A 14,349-nucleotide genomic window follows, 5' to 3' on the forward strand; every position below is an offset into this window, starting at 1 on the left:
TTGTGGGGAGTCGGCGAGTATCCAAATAAAAAGCACATAGAAGAGTGCTCAGTATCTGGTAGGTAGGTGTTCAATAAATGCTAGTTTGGTCAGTGTGGCTAGTACTGACTGCTGTTTGCAAAATATTTCTGGCTTTCTGTCCTCCAGGCACACGGTGGTGTCGACCCTATGGTTCTCTCGTGGTTGGGTGGAGTCGTGTCACTACTTCTGGCCAAGGAGTTGTGAGTGGAGAGTTGTGTGTCACTTCTGGGCCAGAGCATTTCAGTGCTCACACTGGACCCTCCAGGGTGCCTTCCCTTTGTCATGATGGCCGAAATCCCAGATGGTGGCCGCTCCATAGTCCTGAGTTTCCCAATGACTACCATGAGCATGATCCACTCATTATTTCAGGTCTCTGAGATATTGCAGCATCATATTGCTTATCCCGAAAAATACATCAACTAGAATAATGGTCGAAGTACAGTACTTAGAGCATTTTAATAACCCTTTTGAAAGGTCCCAAGCAGGATGTGGAAAATCTTGCATTTTGGTAGGACAGCTGATAATAGACCCTTTCTTTTTTTTTTTTTAATAGACCCTTTCTGAATGTCCATCTTCGTCGTGAAATCCTGACTCTGCTGTGTGTTCCAAATCGTCAGTTTGCCCATGTCATTCTCATTTTCCTAAATGGAAAGCAACCAATGTGACTCGAGTAACAGATGAACAGTCTGTTTTATTTATTTGACAGAGAGAGAGCAACCAAGCACAAGAAAGGGGAGTGGCAGGGAGAAGGAGAGGGAGAAGTAGGCTCCCCACTAAGCGGGAGTTCAATGCAGGGCTCCATCCCAAGACCCTGAGATCATGACCTGAGCTAAAAGCAGATGCTTTACCGACTGAACCACCCAGGTGCCCCTGAACAGACTTAATATAACTGGATTCTTGCCATTAATTGAAAGGTTTTACAAGTCATAAATTCTAGTTTTCTATTTGCTGTTGTTCCCTGAATGAAGCAGAAATAGTGTAAAGTTTTGTTTTCTTTAGTGAGGATCTAAAGAAGTTGCGGGCAGACACATTTCAGTGCACATTTCCAAGAACTTCCTAACCGTTAGAAATATCTGGCGATGGAGCCACAACCTATAAGGACCAAGTTCCCTTTTCTGGGGGCATTCAGAACTGAATATTGGAACCCACTGCTTGTTCCCCTTTCCTCCCACAACACCTCTGTTTCCAGGCCTAGAAGCTGCTTCACTCTGCTGTGAGAATCCTGTTGTATCCTTGTGTTCCCCACCATCACCACCACCACCACACAAAATTCAGTACTTAGGAAATGCGTAGGCAATGTTTGCAGGAATAAAATGAACTTTCAACATAGAACAGTGGTCTTCCACCTGGGCTGCATGTTAGAGTCATCTGGGGAGCTTAAAAAAAAAATCACGAGTCTGGGCCACACGCCATACGAATTAAATCAGAACTTTTGGGGGTGGGCTCCAGGCTGAATGTATTCGAACTTTCCCCAGGTGGTTGGAAAGTTGGAAAGATCCAGAACTCTGAACTAGGGGCTGTGTGGGCCTGTGTCAGGGGTGTTAAATAATACATTTATGCAATTGTTCTTAAATAATGTCTGTGTACTCGTACAGTGCTTTACAGTTTGGAAAGTGCAGTGAACTCTTAGACATTTAATAAAGACCTTAATCATCTAGTAAGGGTCAGAGATATATAACCGAGTAATATGGGATGTTAAAGAGTGTGTGTGTGTTTGGGGGGTGGAGACATAGAAAGTGCTGAGCACATTAGTGGATGCAAGAGCAGCTGAAAGGAAGGCCAGGATGCGGAAGGAAGCAGCATCAGATGGGGGCTGTGTATCACAGGATCCTGCAGTGTCCCCCTGCGACTTGTGGAAGTCCATGTGTGGAAGGGACCAGCACTTGCAAGATTATAGTGGGGGAGAGCGTCTCTGCCTGTGCCAGCTCACAGGGACTTCCTGGGTGCTGTAACCTGGGCAGGATCCAGTGGCTGTAGCAAGAAGGGACAATGTGGGGAAGGACCTGGACATGGGGCCTGGACTACTGATGGAGTTGCCAGCTCCCAGGGGGTGTCAGTAGGCCACAACATCAGGAGATCCTCCCTGATGGAGCCCTTCCTGTGCTCCAGATTCCTCTTCTGCCATGTTGCACCCACACTTTAGCTCCAGGAGGACGGCAGTAGCGTTTCCAGCTGCTTGATGCCTCAGAAAGTTTGAGCCAGCTGGAGGCCATTGCCTCCTCCTCCTGCATAACTCCTCACCCGCAGCATCAGTTCAGGCTCCGCCCCCCAGGGGGTCCCTTCCTCGTTCCCGGAGCTCCCACAGCCTCATTTGGGAACAGCCAGGACACTTGCTCTAGTGTGCCCCCCTCCAAATCTGGAGGCACCTAATGCACCCCGGACCGAGGGCGGGGGCAGTGGGAGTGCGGGAGTGAACGGGTAAGGGGCGGGTAAGGCGGGTGAGCAGAGGAGGTGGACGGATGAATGAGTGAGGCAGCCAGGGAGCGGGTGAATGAGTGTGTGTGGGTGAGTGAGCAAGGCGTGGACGGGTGAGTGAGTGAGCGAGCCAGGGAGAGGGTGAGTGAGCGGGGGTGGGAGCGTGGATGAATGATGAATGAGAGAGGGGGGATGGGTGCGTCGGTGAGGGGCGGGGCGGGGCGGGGCGGGGGCGCTGAGGACCGAGGGGTGAGTGGAGGACGCGCCGGGACGCGGGGGCCGCCCACGCGGAAGTGCAGAGTAACCGTAGGAGGGGTGAGTGTGACGACCAGAGGCCGAGCTAGCGGATGAACGAGGGGGCGAGCGGCGCGGGCCAGGCCTCCCGGTGGCCGCGTGGCCGGGGCGGGGCGGGCCAGGATGGGCGTGGCCAGGCCAGACAAAAGGGGCGTGGCCGCCCGGAGTGGGCGTGGTGTGGGCGTGGCCGGGCGGGGTGGGCGTGGCGTGGCGGGCCGGCGGGCGCGGAGGAAGTCACGTGGCTAGCGCTCACATGACTGGCGGCGTGATGGACCGGCTGTCCGCGGAGGCAGGCGCGGCTCCAGTCGTGGCGGCAGCTGAGGCGGAGGCGGACGAGGAGGCGGACCCACCGGCGGCAGGTACGGCTGGCGGTCCCCCTGCTCCCGCGCGCAGCCCCCGGCCCGCCCTCGCCCCCGTGGCCCCGCGGCCCCCGGCTCCCCGGCTCCCCGGCTGCCCGCTGGCGCCCCGCGCGCCCCCGCCACGCTGAGTAGGGCGCCGCGGGCCCGGGGACCCGAGCACCTGCGCACCTGCTCTGGGTCGCCCGGCCGCGCCTCCCTGTTCGGGGGCCCCGCTCCCGCTCCCCGCCGTGCCGCCCCGGACTCGCGAGCTCTCCGCCGCGGACCGGACAGACTTGGCTCCGAGTGCGTGTGCCCTCGTGAATGGGCGTCAGCACGGAAAAGCGTGCGCGGGGCTTGGCTTTTGTAGGATGGTCCCTCCTGGAAAGTTCCCTCCTTTAGCCCCCTCCGGGTGGAGAACAGATGTAGGGGCGGCGTTGCTGGCCGTTACTGCGGCCTTTGGGCGCGGGTCGGAGGCGGGGAGGGGGCACAGGGGCGAGGGACCCCGCTGGGGGTGTGGCCAGGTGTCCCCAGGGGGCTGTGCTACGGTGGCTTCTGGAGGGCACGAGAGTGTTTATTCATTGGGGAGAACAGGGAAGGGAGTGGCGGGGAAGCTGCTGGGAGGTGGGCATTGCACTGGACTCCTTGACATAAAGGCTCCTGGGTGTGTCTGCATCTAGAAAGAAATCCCCCACTCCCAGAAATGGTTTTGAGTAATTTTTCATTGCGTTCGTAGCTGTGTAAGGGGAAGCATGTGATGGCACTTGCTGTTCTGGAGGTCACACATTTGAGCCCGGCGTGGGCAATGGGCCTCACCGATTCCGGGGCCCCAGCCTGGACCCCTTGGTTGGTCCCGTTTGGAAACGGGAGGCTGTCATTGGCTTTTTGGCTCGGGTTGTAAAGCAGTTCATAGTTGACTGCATATGGTGGTGGCTCGGGTCTCTGCACCGTCTGCACCTTTGGGTACCGCAGTCGATTTTTTTTTTTTTTTAAGATTTTATTTATTTATTCATGAGAGACACACAGGGGCAGAGACACAGCAGAGGGAGAAGCAGGCTCCATGCAGGGAGCCAGATGTGGGTCTTGATCCCAGGACCACGACCTGAGCAGATGCTCAACCAGTGACCCACCCAGGCGTCCCCCACATGGCAGGACTTACCCACTGGATTCCACTTATGGACAGCCGCCCTCCCAGCATACCCTCCCTCTGACTTTGCCTGGAATAACCGTGGTAGTTGGCCTTAGTTGGCCTTCTTGGGGGCCGTGGGGATTTTATTAGGCCTGCTCACTGTGAGGACACGGTAGCACCTCTGGTTACAGAGTGCTGTTCTTTAGCCAGGGGAGTACTCAAAGTGGGGTTTATGGACTGTGGGAGGCAACCTGTCATTGCATCCCATTTAAAACCTTTTGACCGTCCGATGACACAGGTAAAGTGGTAGAACAAATCTTTTTTACACTGGGATAAATAAAACCCAGAGGTAAGTGACTTGCCCAAACTGGGCAAGTATTAAGGAGGCATGTCCAGGTGGGAGTCGTGGTTGGGTGGGCTAGAGGCAGAAAACCTAAGGCTTTGAGACCGAATCTTGTCCGTTGACCGTAAATGCATATCTCACTTTTAGTCAAGGCTGATTTTGGTTCGTTGATGGGTTTGTGCTTATGAATATAGAATGGTTTCTCTTTTCGGTGTTTTGTCTACACAGGCAGAGCCTACTCGAGGTATTACTTGTGGAGACTGTGAAGTCTGGGTCTTTGTACTGCCATTGGGATTGTCAGAGAAAATCGCGTTCCCTGGTTTCCAACATTAAGGGTCATGTTCTAATGCTTTGAAGCTTAATCTGTGAATGGTAACTCCCTAAAATTTTTTTTAAACATTTTATTTATTTATTCATAGAGACACACAGAGAGAGAGAGGCAGAGACACAGGCAGAGGGAGAAGCAGGCTCCATGCAGGGAGCCCGATGTGGGACTCGATCCCGGGTCTCCGGGATCACGCCGTGGGCTGGAGGTGGCGCCAAACCCGCTGAGCCACCAGGGCTGTCCACTCCCTAAAAATTTAATTTTCAATTAAGCTATACATGGACAAACACGTTTTCTTTAAAGAAATGTAGAACATTATTAACTAAGTGAATCTCACACCGATTCCCACCACCGTCTCTTTGCCAGAGGTGATCTTTGTTATGGGTTGGGGATGGATTCTCTCCACCCTGTTTTTATATTTTAAAAGGATACATACTTAGAAACCCCATACCTTCTCGAGCACATGTGGTTATGTTTCCCTAGGGTAGTGTATTAGTTTTCTGCAGTTGCTGTAACAAATTACTACAGATATGGTGGCTTAAACAACACTTAGCATCTCACAGATCTGGATGGTGGTCAGTAGTCCAAAATAGGTTTCCTTGGGCTACTATCAGGTGTGGGCAGGGCTGCCTTCCTTCTGGAGGCCCTCGGGGAAAATCCGTTTTCCGGCCTTTCTGGCTTGCAGATGCCTCCCACATTCCTCGGTGATGGTCCCCTTTCTCCAGCAACCATGAGCCATGTCTTTTTCGTGCTGTCATTTCTCTGGTTCCCCATTTCTTGTTTACTACTTCTACTTTTGAGGACCCCGGGACCACCAACCACCTGGATAATCCACAACCTGTGGCCTATTTCAAGGTCAGCTGGTTGGCCACCTGAATTCCATTTGCTACCTTTGTTCCCCTTAACCATGGAAACAACAGATGCAGTTTCCAGGACTTAGTGGTAGAGGGCTGTGGGTGGGTGGGGGCGTTATTATGCCTCCCACAAGTAGCTACCCTGGGAGTTTCAGCAGATACTGAGGGCTTATCCTCTGTGGGGCTACCACCAGTTTACTCCTGGAACTGAAGCGTGCCCTGTTAAGAACATCATTTCCTCATAACCTCCTGGGCACTACCTACCATTTCTATAAATTCCTTGCAGATCTACAAACATTCAGAAAGTGTTTCATTTTTGTTTGGATTTCATTTCCACCAGTATTAGTGGGGTTTAGTTCCTTGTTATAGTTTCATTTTGTGTGGCCTCTCAACTCACCATTCATACCTTTTCCCTGTTTTCTTAGGAGTGGATCTTTTTCCATATTGAAACATTTCTTTTTTCATTTTGAACATAGTCCCTTTGGAGATTTTATGTTTAAATTATTACTATCACAGTATCTGATGGGAACATTTTGTTCTCTGTGCAGGATGAGATTTTATTTCAGGGCCTGTTTTGAGGTTATAAAGCTCAGCAGTTGGGACTTAGAATAAGAATGGCAAGGATTGAATGTGATATATGCTTGACTGTATAATTTGAGTTTTTGAGATTGCATCATATCCTGAATAAGAATACACACAGATGACCACTGTGTATCACAGCCCGGCTTTCCTGCAATCTGATGGACCTAAACTTGGTCTTTAGAACATGGGAGAATCAGCTTCACTTCTGTTGGTGTGGCTCACTTGATGGCATTCCATACATTCCATCTGGTTAGGAAGCTCTCAGCCATTTGTCTCCTGGTTTTCTCTGGGGTCACGTCTGAGCTCTGCTCATCATCCTGGCTCCTGCACACGGGCCCCCACCTTCTCTGCATGCCTGGGCGATTTCCTTGCTTTCTCTGCTCCAGCCACCACTCCTCGCCTGCTGCTTTTCTGGGTGTACAGTCGTCAGAATTCACTGAACTGTCACGTAAGATATATGTGTTTGGGTTAAATTCTACCTCAAAGTGCTGTTTGCGTTCAGGAAAAAACTCTTTCCTGTCCATTCTTCTCCCCATTACTACACACATTTTGATTGTAAACTCCCGACAGGCAGAAACTGTTATTTTTCTTTACCTCCCAGGATTAGAGTAAGATCTGCTACGTAGAAAAAGCTTAAACATTTCAGTAGAATTACATTTTTGTCATAAGTTTTCTTATGGATAGTATCATTTTAATTTGATAACAATCATTGTGGAAATATTATTTAAGTTTCCTTTGTTGATCTTTAAACTCTCATACAGACATACACAATTTGCAAGGTAAAATGTGTCAATTTGAAGAAAGAGGAACTAACTGAATCACTATTGTGTAGAACAGATTTTGCCAGAATTTGTGGTTAGTAAGAAAGTGATGTGTTCCGGGTGGGGGAATTCTGTTTTGGTATTATTTTTTCCTTCCTAAGAAAAACACAACACAAAAAGGGATGTTTGCCCATACTGGTTGCTGTGGAGAGACTTGAAGGGTGGCCTGTGAAGCAGGGTTGGCTGGGGGTGCAGGTAGGATACCTGGACCCTAGGGTAGGTGGATACTGACTCCCAATCATGTTACCCTCAGAAGAACTTCAGTGCTTTTGCTCTCTGTGTGTTTTTATTATAGAATAACTCAAAAACCATGACCAGACTTCAGGAGGGTAGACGTCCTTTGTTAAAATAGTCAGGTTTGAAATACCCTGTAGCACAGAGGGCTCAGGATGTCCTGAGATGCATGTTCTATTAGTCGTTTGACTCACAGGGGGCTCCGATGCTACACTTCATGTTTTCTGTTGACTGGGCTTCTGGAGGAGGGCACATTGGCTGTTTCTGTCTGTGGAGCAGGTGTTCGGTGGGGTTTTCTAGGACTCCTGGTCAGTTTGGAGTTGATGTGCTCAACAGAGGTGAAGGGGAATTGTGTGATGTTTGATTGATTCCAGGGAATCTCAGTGGAGACTGGGGAGATTTGTGGTGAGGTGTTATTTCTGAGAAGTCCATCTCCGTGATCTCCCGAGGATCTTTCAGAACTGATCTGCACTGGTCAAGTTTTTTTCATTATGAGTCTCATGAATGAGTTGTAATCAAACCAGTAAAATTGCATTGTTGTACAGGAATTGGCACTGGAGGGGAAAGTTGTACAAGAACATAACTGCAAGTACAAACATTTTATAAACAGAACTCACCCATAATTCCACCACTTTAACACAACTGCTGCATTTTAACATGCACTGGACTTGTGAGCAACACAGGTGTGTATTGTGCAGGACCCCTTGTATGCGGTCAATACAGTACAGTGCTGTAAATGTATTTTCCTTATGATTTTCTTTTTTTTTTTTTAAAGATTTTATTCATGAGAGAGCGAGCGAGCGAGCGAGAGAGGCAGGCAGACACAGAGACACAGGCAGAGTGAGAAGCAGGCTCCATGTGGGACTTGATCCAGGACTCCAGGATCACGCCCTGGGCCAAAGGCAGGCACCAAACCGCTGAGCCACCCAGGGCTCCCCTCCTTATGATTTTCTTGACATTTTTTTCCTCTATTTTACAGTATGGTTACAGTATATGATACATACACAAAATATGTGTTAATTGACCTTTTATTATTGGTAAGGCTTTCAGTCAACAGCAGACTGTTAGTAGTTAAGTTTTTGGGGAGTCAAGTTATATGTAGATTTTTGATTGTGCAGGGGGTGAGGTTGGTGCCCCTAAACATTATTTTGCTTGAGGGTCAACTGAATTTTCCTTTTTTCCCTTGCATATGCTTTTTACTTGGCTGTCCTCATAGTGTATATACGCTTTATAGCTTGGTCTTTTCAGTGAACTTTATTTATTTATTTATTTATTTATTTATTTATTTATTTAGATTTTATTTATTTATTCATGGGAGACACAGAGAGAGAGGCAGGGACATAGGCAGAGGGAGAAGCAGACTCCTCACAGGGAGCCCGATGTGGGACTCGATCCTAGACTCCAGGATCATGTCCTGGGCTGAAGGCAGACGCTCAACCACTGAGCCACCCATGCGTCCCTGAAATTTTTTTACATGCTAAAAATAGTTTTCATCATTATCTGTTTAATGACTGCATGATAATGCATCAAGCTCTCTTTGTGCTTCTAAAGTGGTAATGTCATGCCATTTGTGCTAAAGATACTCTTGTCACATGTTTTTCAGAAAATGATCCTTTAAATTGAACAAATGTTAAAACTTGTCCTCCAGCTTGCACTTGGTTAACAAAAGCTTGTTTCCCGCTAAGCTAGTTTCTTCCACCTTAGAGGTGACCGCTGTTATCAGCTGTGCAGTAGAATCAGAGTTTCTGTTATCTGGCTTTGAGAGCTGGGAGATGCCCTTAGGTCACTTGTTCAGGGACCTTTGCAAATGTCAGAACTGAGCCCCTCTACCTTCCACTGAAAGTGTCCAGAGAAGCCAGAGAAAACACATGTATTGGTTGACTCCAGTTTCTGTTAAGTTAAAAAACATGCAGAATTAGATTCTGTTGTGTAGGGATGCACCTAAATATTTAGGTGATAAAACTATAAATGAAGAGCAAGCAAAATACCATGAAACTTCGACAGTGGTCACTCTGGTAGGAAAAAGGGGGTTTGACCTACAAGGGATGCTGGGTGGGGGGGGCTTTCAGAATGTTGGTGGTCTTTTAACTTTTACACCCCTTCCCGTGTATGTGTGTGTGTGTGAGTGAGATCTATTTCACAATGGAAAACACAGAAAACCTGAGATCCTAAGGCGTCAAGTGCGCCTGCTAACAATACAGTTTTCCCAGCAGAGGAGGGTGCAAGGGGTCTTGTTTTACAGTAGTTTTGTAGGCATTTTGAATGCCCTTGGTTTCTACTTTCTAGTTAATACCGGAAATATATTTATAGTGAATACGTGTTTTGTTGTGTCAGTGTCCACTCCTAATGGAGTATCCTGCACTGAATAGGCAGGAGACCCCCCTCCCCCCAGCTTCTGCCATTTCTGATGTTTATGTCTGAATATTATTGGCGCTGGTGAGTTCAGCTGCTTTGGTGGTCCCTGGGACCAGCAGAACCTAGACCTGAGGGCCACTGGACTGTGTCACAGCAGGACAGCTGTGTGGGGGACCTCAGCTGCTGTTCACGGTATGTCCTTGGCCAAGGTCATCTACTATCAAGGAGTCAGGTCATAGTCATGACTTAGCACCGTTAATTGTCTTTGGGACAGTAAGTTCACCTCTCAGCTCCTGAGAAATGCTACTCACTGCTGGGTTTTTGCGCCAAAGGGAAATTTAAGATCGTATTTGCAGCTCTTCTGAGGGAGGTCTATATGTGTAGTTCTTTATGTTAGGTGTCTTGTGAGCCTCTGGTATTGCTCCTCAGGACGGACAGTGAAGTCAGGAGCCTCTCGGAGTCCCTGCAGAAGTTGAGAGGTTAGGTGCATCCTATGGAAGGGGCCTGTTTCCCAATATGGACTGGGTCATAGGTCCAAAGTGTCCCATCTTCTGCCTCCTCCTGGGAGGGATTTCCATATAGGGCATTCTTTTTGGAACAGAGTATGGGTTGTGTTGATGGTGAAGGCTTGCAGAGTGCTTCCTGTGTCTAGATGTCCTTGGTGGGGCGTCATGGAGGAGATGCTCTTCCCCTCACAGTCATCCTGCGAAGTAAGTAGCCTGTTACTCTCACTTTACAGACAGGGAAGCCGAGGCCCAGCGGTCCCATCACTGGGCCAGGACTGGAGAGCGGGATTCACACGCGGGTGAGTATGTGGCTCTGGTTCTGAATCAGTAGATACCACCTCCTTGCTATGGTCCCCAAAGGCCTGCATCATGGCGCCTGCCTTTCATGTGCCTCCCTTGAGGTTCAGGGCCATGACTTTCCCTCTCTGAAAGGTTTTATGTACAGCGAGTTGGTTCCGTGTGACCATTCTTGAAATACCACGGAGGACCATTCATTGTAGGATGTTGCCTTTCTTTTTTCAGGAAGGGGATGCACTTTGGATGGTGCGATGGGATGATGGGAGGGCTCAGTAGCGTAGGAGGCATGTGTACAAGCGATGATGGTTTCTTGGGAGAACTGTTACCCACATGTTGAGCTCCGAGTGCAGCTGCTGGGGCCACCGGTTTGGTCTGTCTGGGGAACTGGGGGTTGATGACGAACGGAGTGTGTTTCCGATTGAGCGGAATATGACAGCGCTCAAAAGCAAATTTTGTAAAACATGGGTCGAGTTCCCTCCTCTAAGGAAGATATTCAGATTATCGTAGTGAACTGATTTTGGCTGCAGACTGCAGAGGAGAGTCCAGCCTTCTCTGCCTGGGAAACTAGGTCTCCACATTCAGTGCCCGTTTGACTGTGGGGGCTAGACCAACTACATGTTTTTCTTACTGTGACATTCTTTACCATTCCTAATTAGTTCACGCCAATTTCAGGGGCGTTCCTTTCTCCGGCTGATTTAACGGCATTCTTGATGGTCTGCCCCGCAGGCAGCTGGATGGCAGGGACCTTGTCTTACTTTTTGTGATTCCTTCCATCGACCAGTCAAGGTTTGTTCAAATGGATTTAATTGTATCTCACTTGGCTTATAATACGAGTGACTGCTTGGAATTTTATTAGTGGGGCCTGATGTGTTTGTGAATGTGGGCTCTCTTTAGCCTTCACTGGGATAGAGACGCACTTAGTCCTGCTGGATATTTTGGAACATTTTCACTTTCACGGCAAGAGATCCTAGAAAACCTGAGTCACTTTCAGACTGAACCAACCAGACCCAGGGTGAGGGTTTAAAGAACAAAAACCAAAACCAGATTGAATTTAGTTTAAGAGAGAGACCATGAATCTTTTAGGAATTTTGAACTCCTGTTTTGTAAGTTACTCCCAAGATTCCCCAAATTAGCTAAAATAGTATTCCTTTTAAACTCTGGAAAAAGTCACTGGGCCTCCCCACATGTAAACATTCCAAAAGTGAGAGACCAAAGAGGTTTTTTGAGGAATAGACCCAACTTGAATGGGGCCTTTTGAGAAGCAGGTTTGGTGAGATTCGTGGTGAAGCAGAGATCTGACGGCCCCTGTGCTGGTTCCTCCTGCTCCACTTTCAGTCAGAGGAAATCATCTGAGAGGTGACTGTTTTTGGCGCTCAGCTTCAGTTCTGTGATGTCTTCAGGAAACAGACCCGTGATTTTTTTCCCCCTCTGTGGTTTGGTCTCTTGCATCTCCCTCCGAAAGGAGTAGCCACTCATAGCCTGAGAAGGTGCTATTTGTGTGCGAATGGTTCACACACGTCCCTGAGATCCCAGGGACCACCCATGATCTGTTTGTGATTAGTATGAACTTTGGGAGTTGTTTTCAGGTCTTGACCAGAGCAAGATGCCGTGGTCATGGTGCAGATCCCGGTGCTTGTGGCAGCGAACACACCAGGCCTGCAGTTCATTCGGTCTGTGGTTTCATCTGGAGATTTCGTGTCTGGCCTGCAGGTCTTTGGAAAAGAAAAGCTTGAGCACCAGGCGCTGTGCTAGATGCTTTCACATACTTTCTTAAAAAAAAAAAAAAAATTCTTGGAGCCGAACAGTGACCTAAATGATATTGTCTCCATATTAGGGACGAGAAAACGGAGCAAGGTGGGGGAAGGCGAGTGGTTGGTTCACAGTCACACAGGAGTCAGGGATTTGCACTGAGACCATCTGACCTCTGGCCCTGAGAATGGGGTGTACCTTTCCCTGCCCCTCTCCCCGTGAGTCAAGGAGGGAACACAGGATTGGGCATCATCAGGTAGCCTGACACAGGTTCTGGCCCTGCAACTCAGCTTGCCAGCTCTGTGACCTCGGGCAGGCTTTGTTGCTTAGCTGAACTTGTTTTCAAATCTGTAAAATGGGACGAAGTACCTACTTATTATTGAAGAGACGTAAAGCATTCAGTAAGGTTCCAGGCATAAAGAGGTTTTGTTGGGAATGGCCCTTATTTGAATGGGGTTGGTACCCTACACAGCTGTCCAGATGGCAGTTTCATCCCTGCCTTTGAATTCATGGGAAAGGTAAGGAGAGTGGGAGACACAACTATTAAGGGTGGCTCTGTTTCTCTGCATTCAATGGCTGCTTTCAGTTCTGACTTGTAGCTTCATGGCCATGGGTGGGGCAGGGGGGGGGGGCGGCAGCGACAGGGACCCCTTGCGCCGCTGGAAGTTTCCGTGATACCATCGCCAGCTAGACTTTTCTGCTTATGCCTGGAACAACCAGAGGATTTCACAGGTAAATGATCTTTCCCCTTTTTAGCAGACACCTTCATTCAAGATTGCAAGCCATCTGTGTTCTAGGCACAGCACTGGCATAGAGAAGTGGTTTTTATTCACAAGGACTGGAGAGAAGAAGGGAATTCATCAAACATTTGTACCAGCTTTATGAAGATCTTTTTCTCATACCATGTAATTCTCCCATTGGAAGTATGCAATTCAGTAGTTTTAGTATGTTCACAGAATTGTGCAGCCATCAACATCACCAATTTTAGAGCATTCTCATCTGCTGTGGAAGAAACCCTGTACCCATCATGGTCAGTTTTCATTCCCTAGGCCCCTCTCCTCCTGATCCAGGTTAATCTTTCTGTTCCTACAGCTTTGCCTCTTCTGGGAATTTCATGTAAATAGAACATGTGTTACGTGTCCTTCCGTACCTGGCTTCTTTCACTTATCATTGTGTCAAGGTTGAGCCATGTTGTAGCGTGGACCAGCATGCCATTCCTTTTGATGGCGGAACAGTATTCCATTGTATTGAGACTCTGTATTTTACTTACACATTCATCAGTTGATGGACATTTGGGGTGTTTCCACATTTTGACTGTTATAAATAATGCTGCTATGCATGTTCATGCACAAGTTTTTGTGTGGACATATTTTTCATTCCTAGCAGTGGAATTACTGGGTCAGATACTGGGTCAGTTACTACCTATCTTTAACCCTTTGAGGGATTGTAGGACTGTTTTCTAGCAAGTACGAGGGCTCCAACTTCTCCATGTCCCTCACCAATGCTCGTTATTGCCCTTTATTTATTTTTTGTGACTGTCTTTGATTATTGCCATCCTAGTGGATGTGAAATGGAACCTCATTGTGATTGGATATCTTTTCATGTGCATATTGGCCTTTTGTGTATCTGTTTTGGAAAAAAATCTGTTCAAATCTGTAGCCTATTTTTTTTTTAAGATTTTATTTATTCATGAGAGACACACACAGAGAGAGAGTGAGAGAGAGAGAGAGAGAGTGAGGCAGAGACACAGGCAGAGGGAGAAGCAGGCTCCATGCAGGGAACCTGATGTGGGACTTGATCCCAGGTCTCCAGGATCACGCCCTGGGTTGAAGGCAGCGCTAAACCACTGAGCCACCGGGGCTGCCCATCCTTTGTCTATTTTAAAGTTAGGTAGTCTTTTTAAAAAAACTTGAGTTTTCAGAATTTCTTTATATCTTCTAGACACATGTCCCTTATCAGATCCATGATTCATCCATGTTTTCTCTCAGTCTGTGGATTGTCTTTTCTCCCATTCTGTGGGTTGTCTTTTTTCTTTCTTGATGGTGTCTTGTAGCATGACAGCCTTTAACTTTGATGAAGTCCAGTTGAT

At 48.2% G+C, this 14,349-nt stretch overlaps 1 protein-coding gene across 1 annotated transcript in view; it reads left to right on the forward strand.

Moving 5' to 3' along the window:
- The first annotated feature begins 2,961 nt into the window (after positions 1-2,961).
- SNX8 (sorting nexin 8) overlaps positions 2,962-14,349 on the forward strand; it is a 41,958-nt gene continuing 30,570 nt past the window's right edge. Inside the window, exons 1-2 of the mRNA XM_025416072.3 lie at positions 2,962-3,089; positions 10,448-10,513. Of these exons, the coding sequence (XP_025271857.1) occupies positions 2,984-3,089; positions 10,448-10,513 (172 nt within the window). The 5' untranslated portion in view covers positions 2,962-2,983. The remainder of the gene's footprint in view (positions 3,090-10,447; positions 10,514-14,349) is intronic.

Source organism: Canis lupus, chromosome 6 (assembly GCF_003254725.2).
Source record: "Canis lupus dingo isolate Sandy chromosome 6, ASM325472v2, whole genome shotgun sequence".
In the NCBI taxonomy this organism is placed as follows: domain Eukaryota; kingdom Metazoa; phylum Chordata; class Mammalia; order Carnivora; family Canidae; genus Canis; species Canis lupus.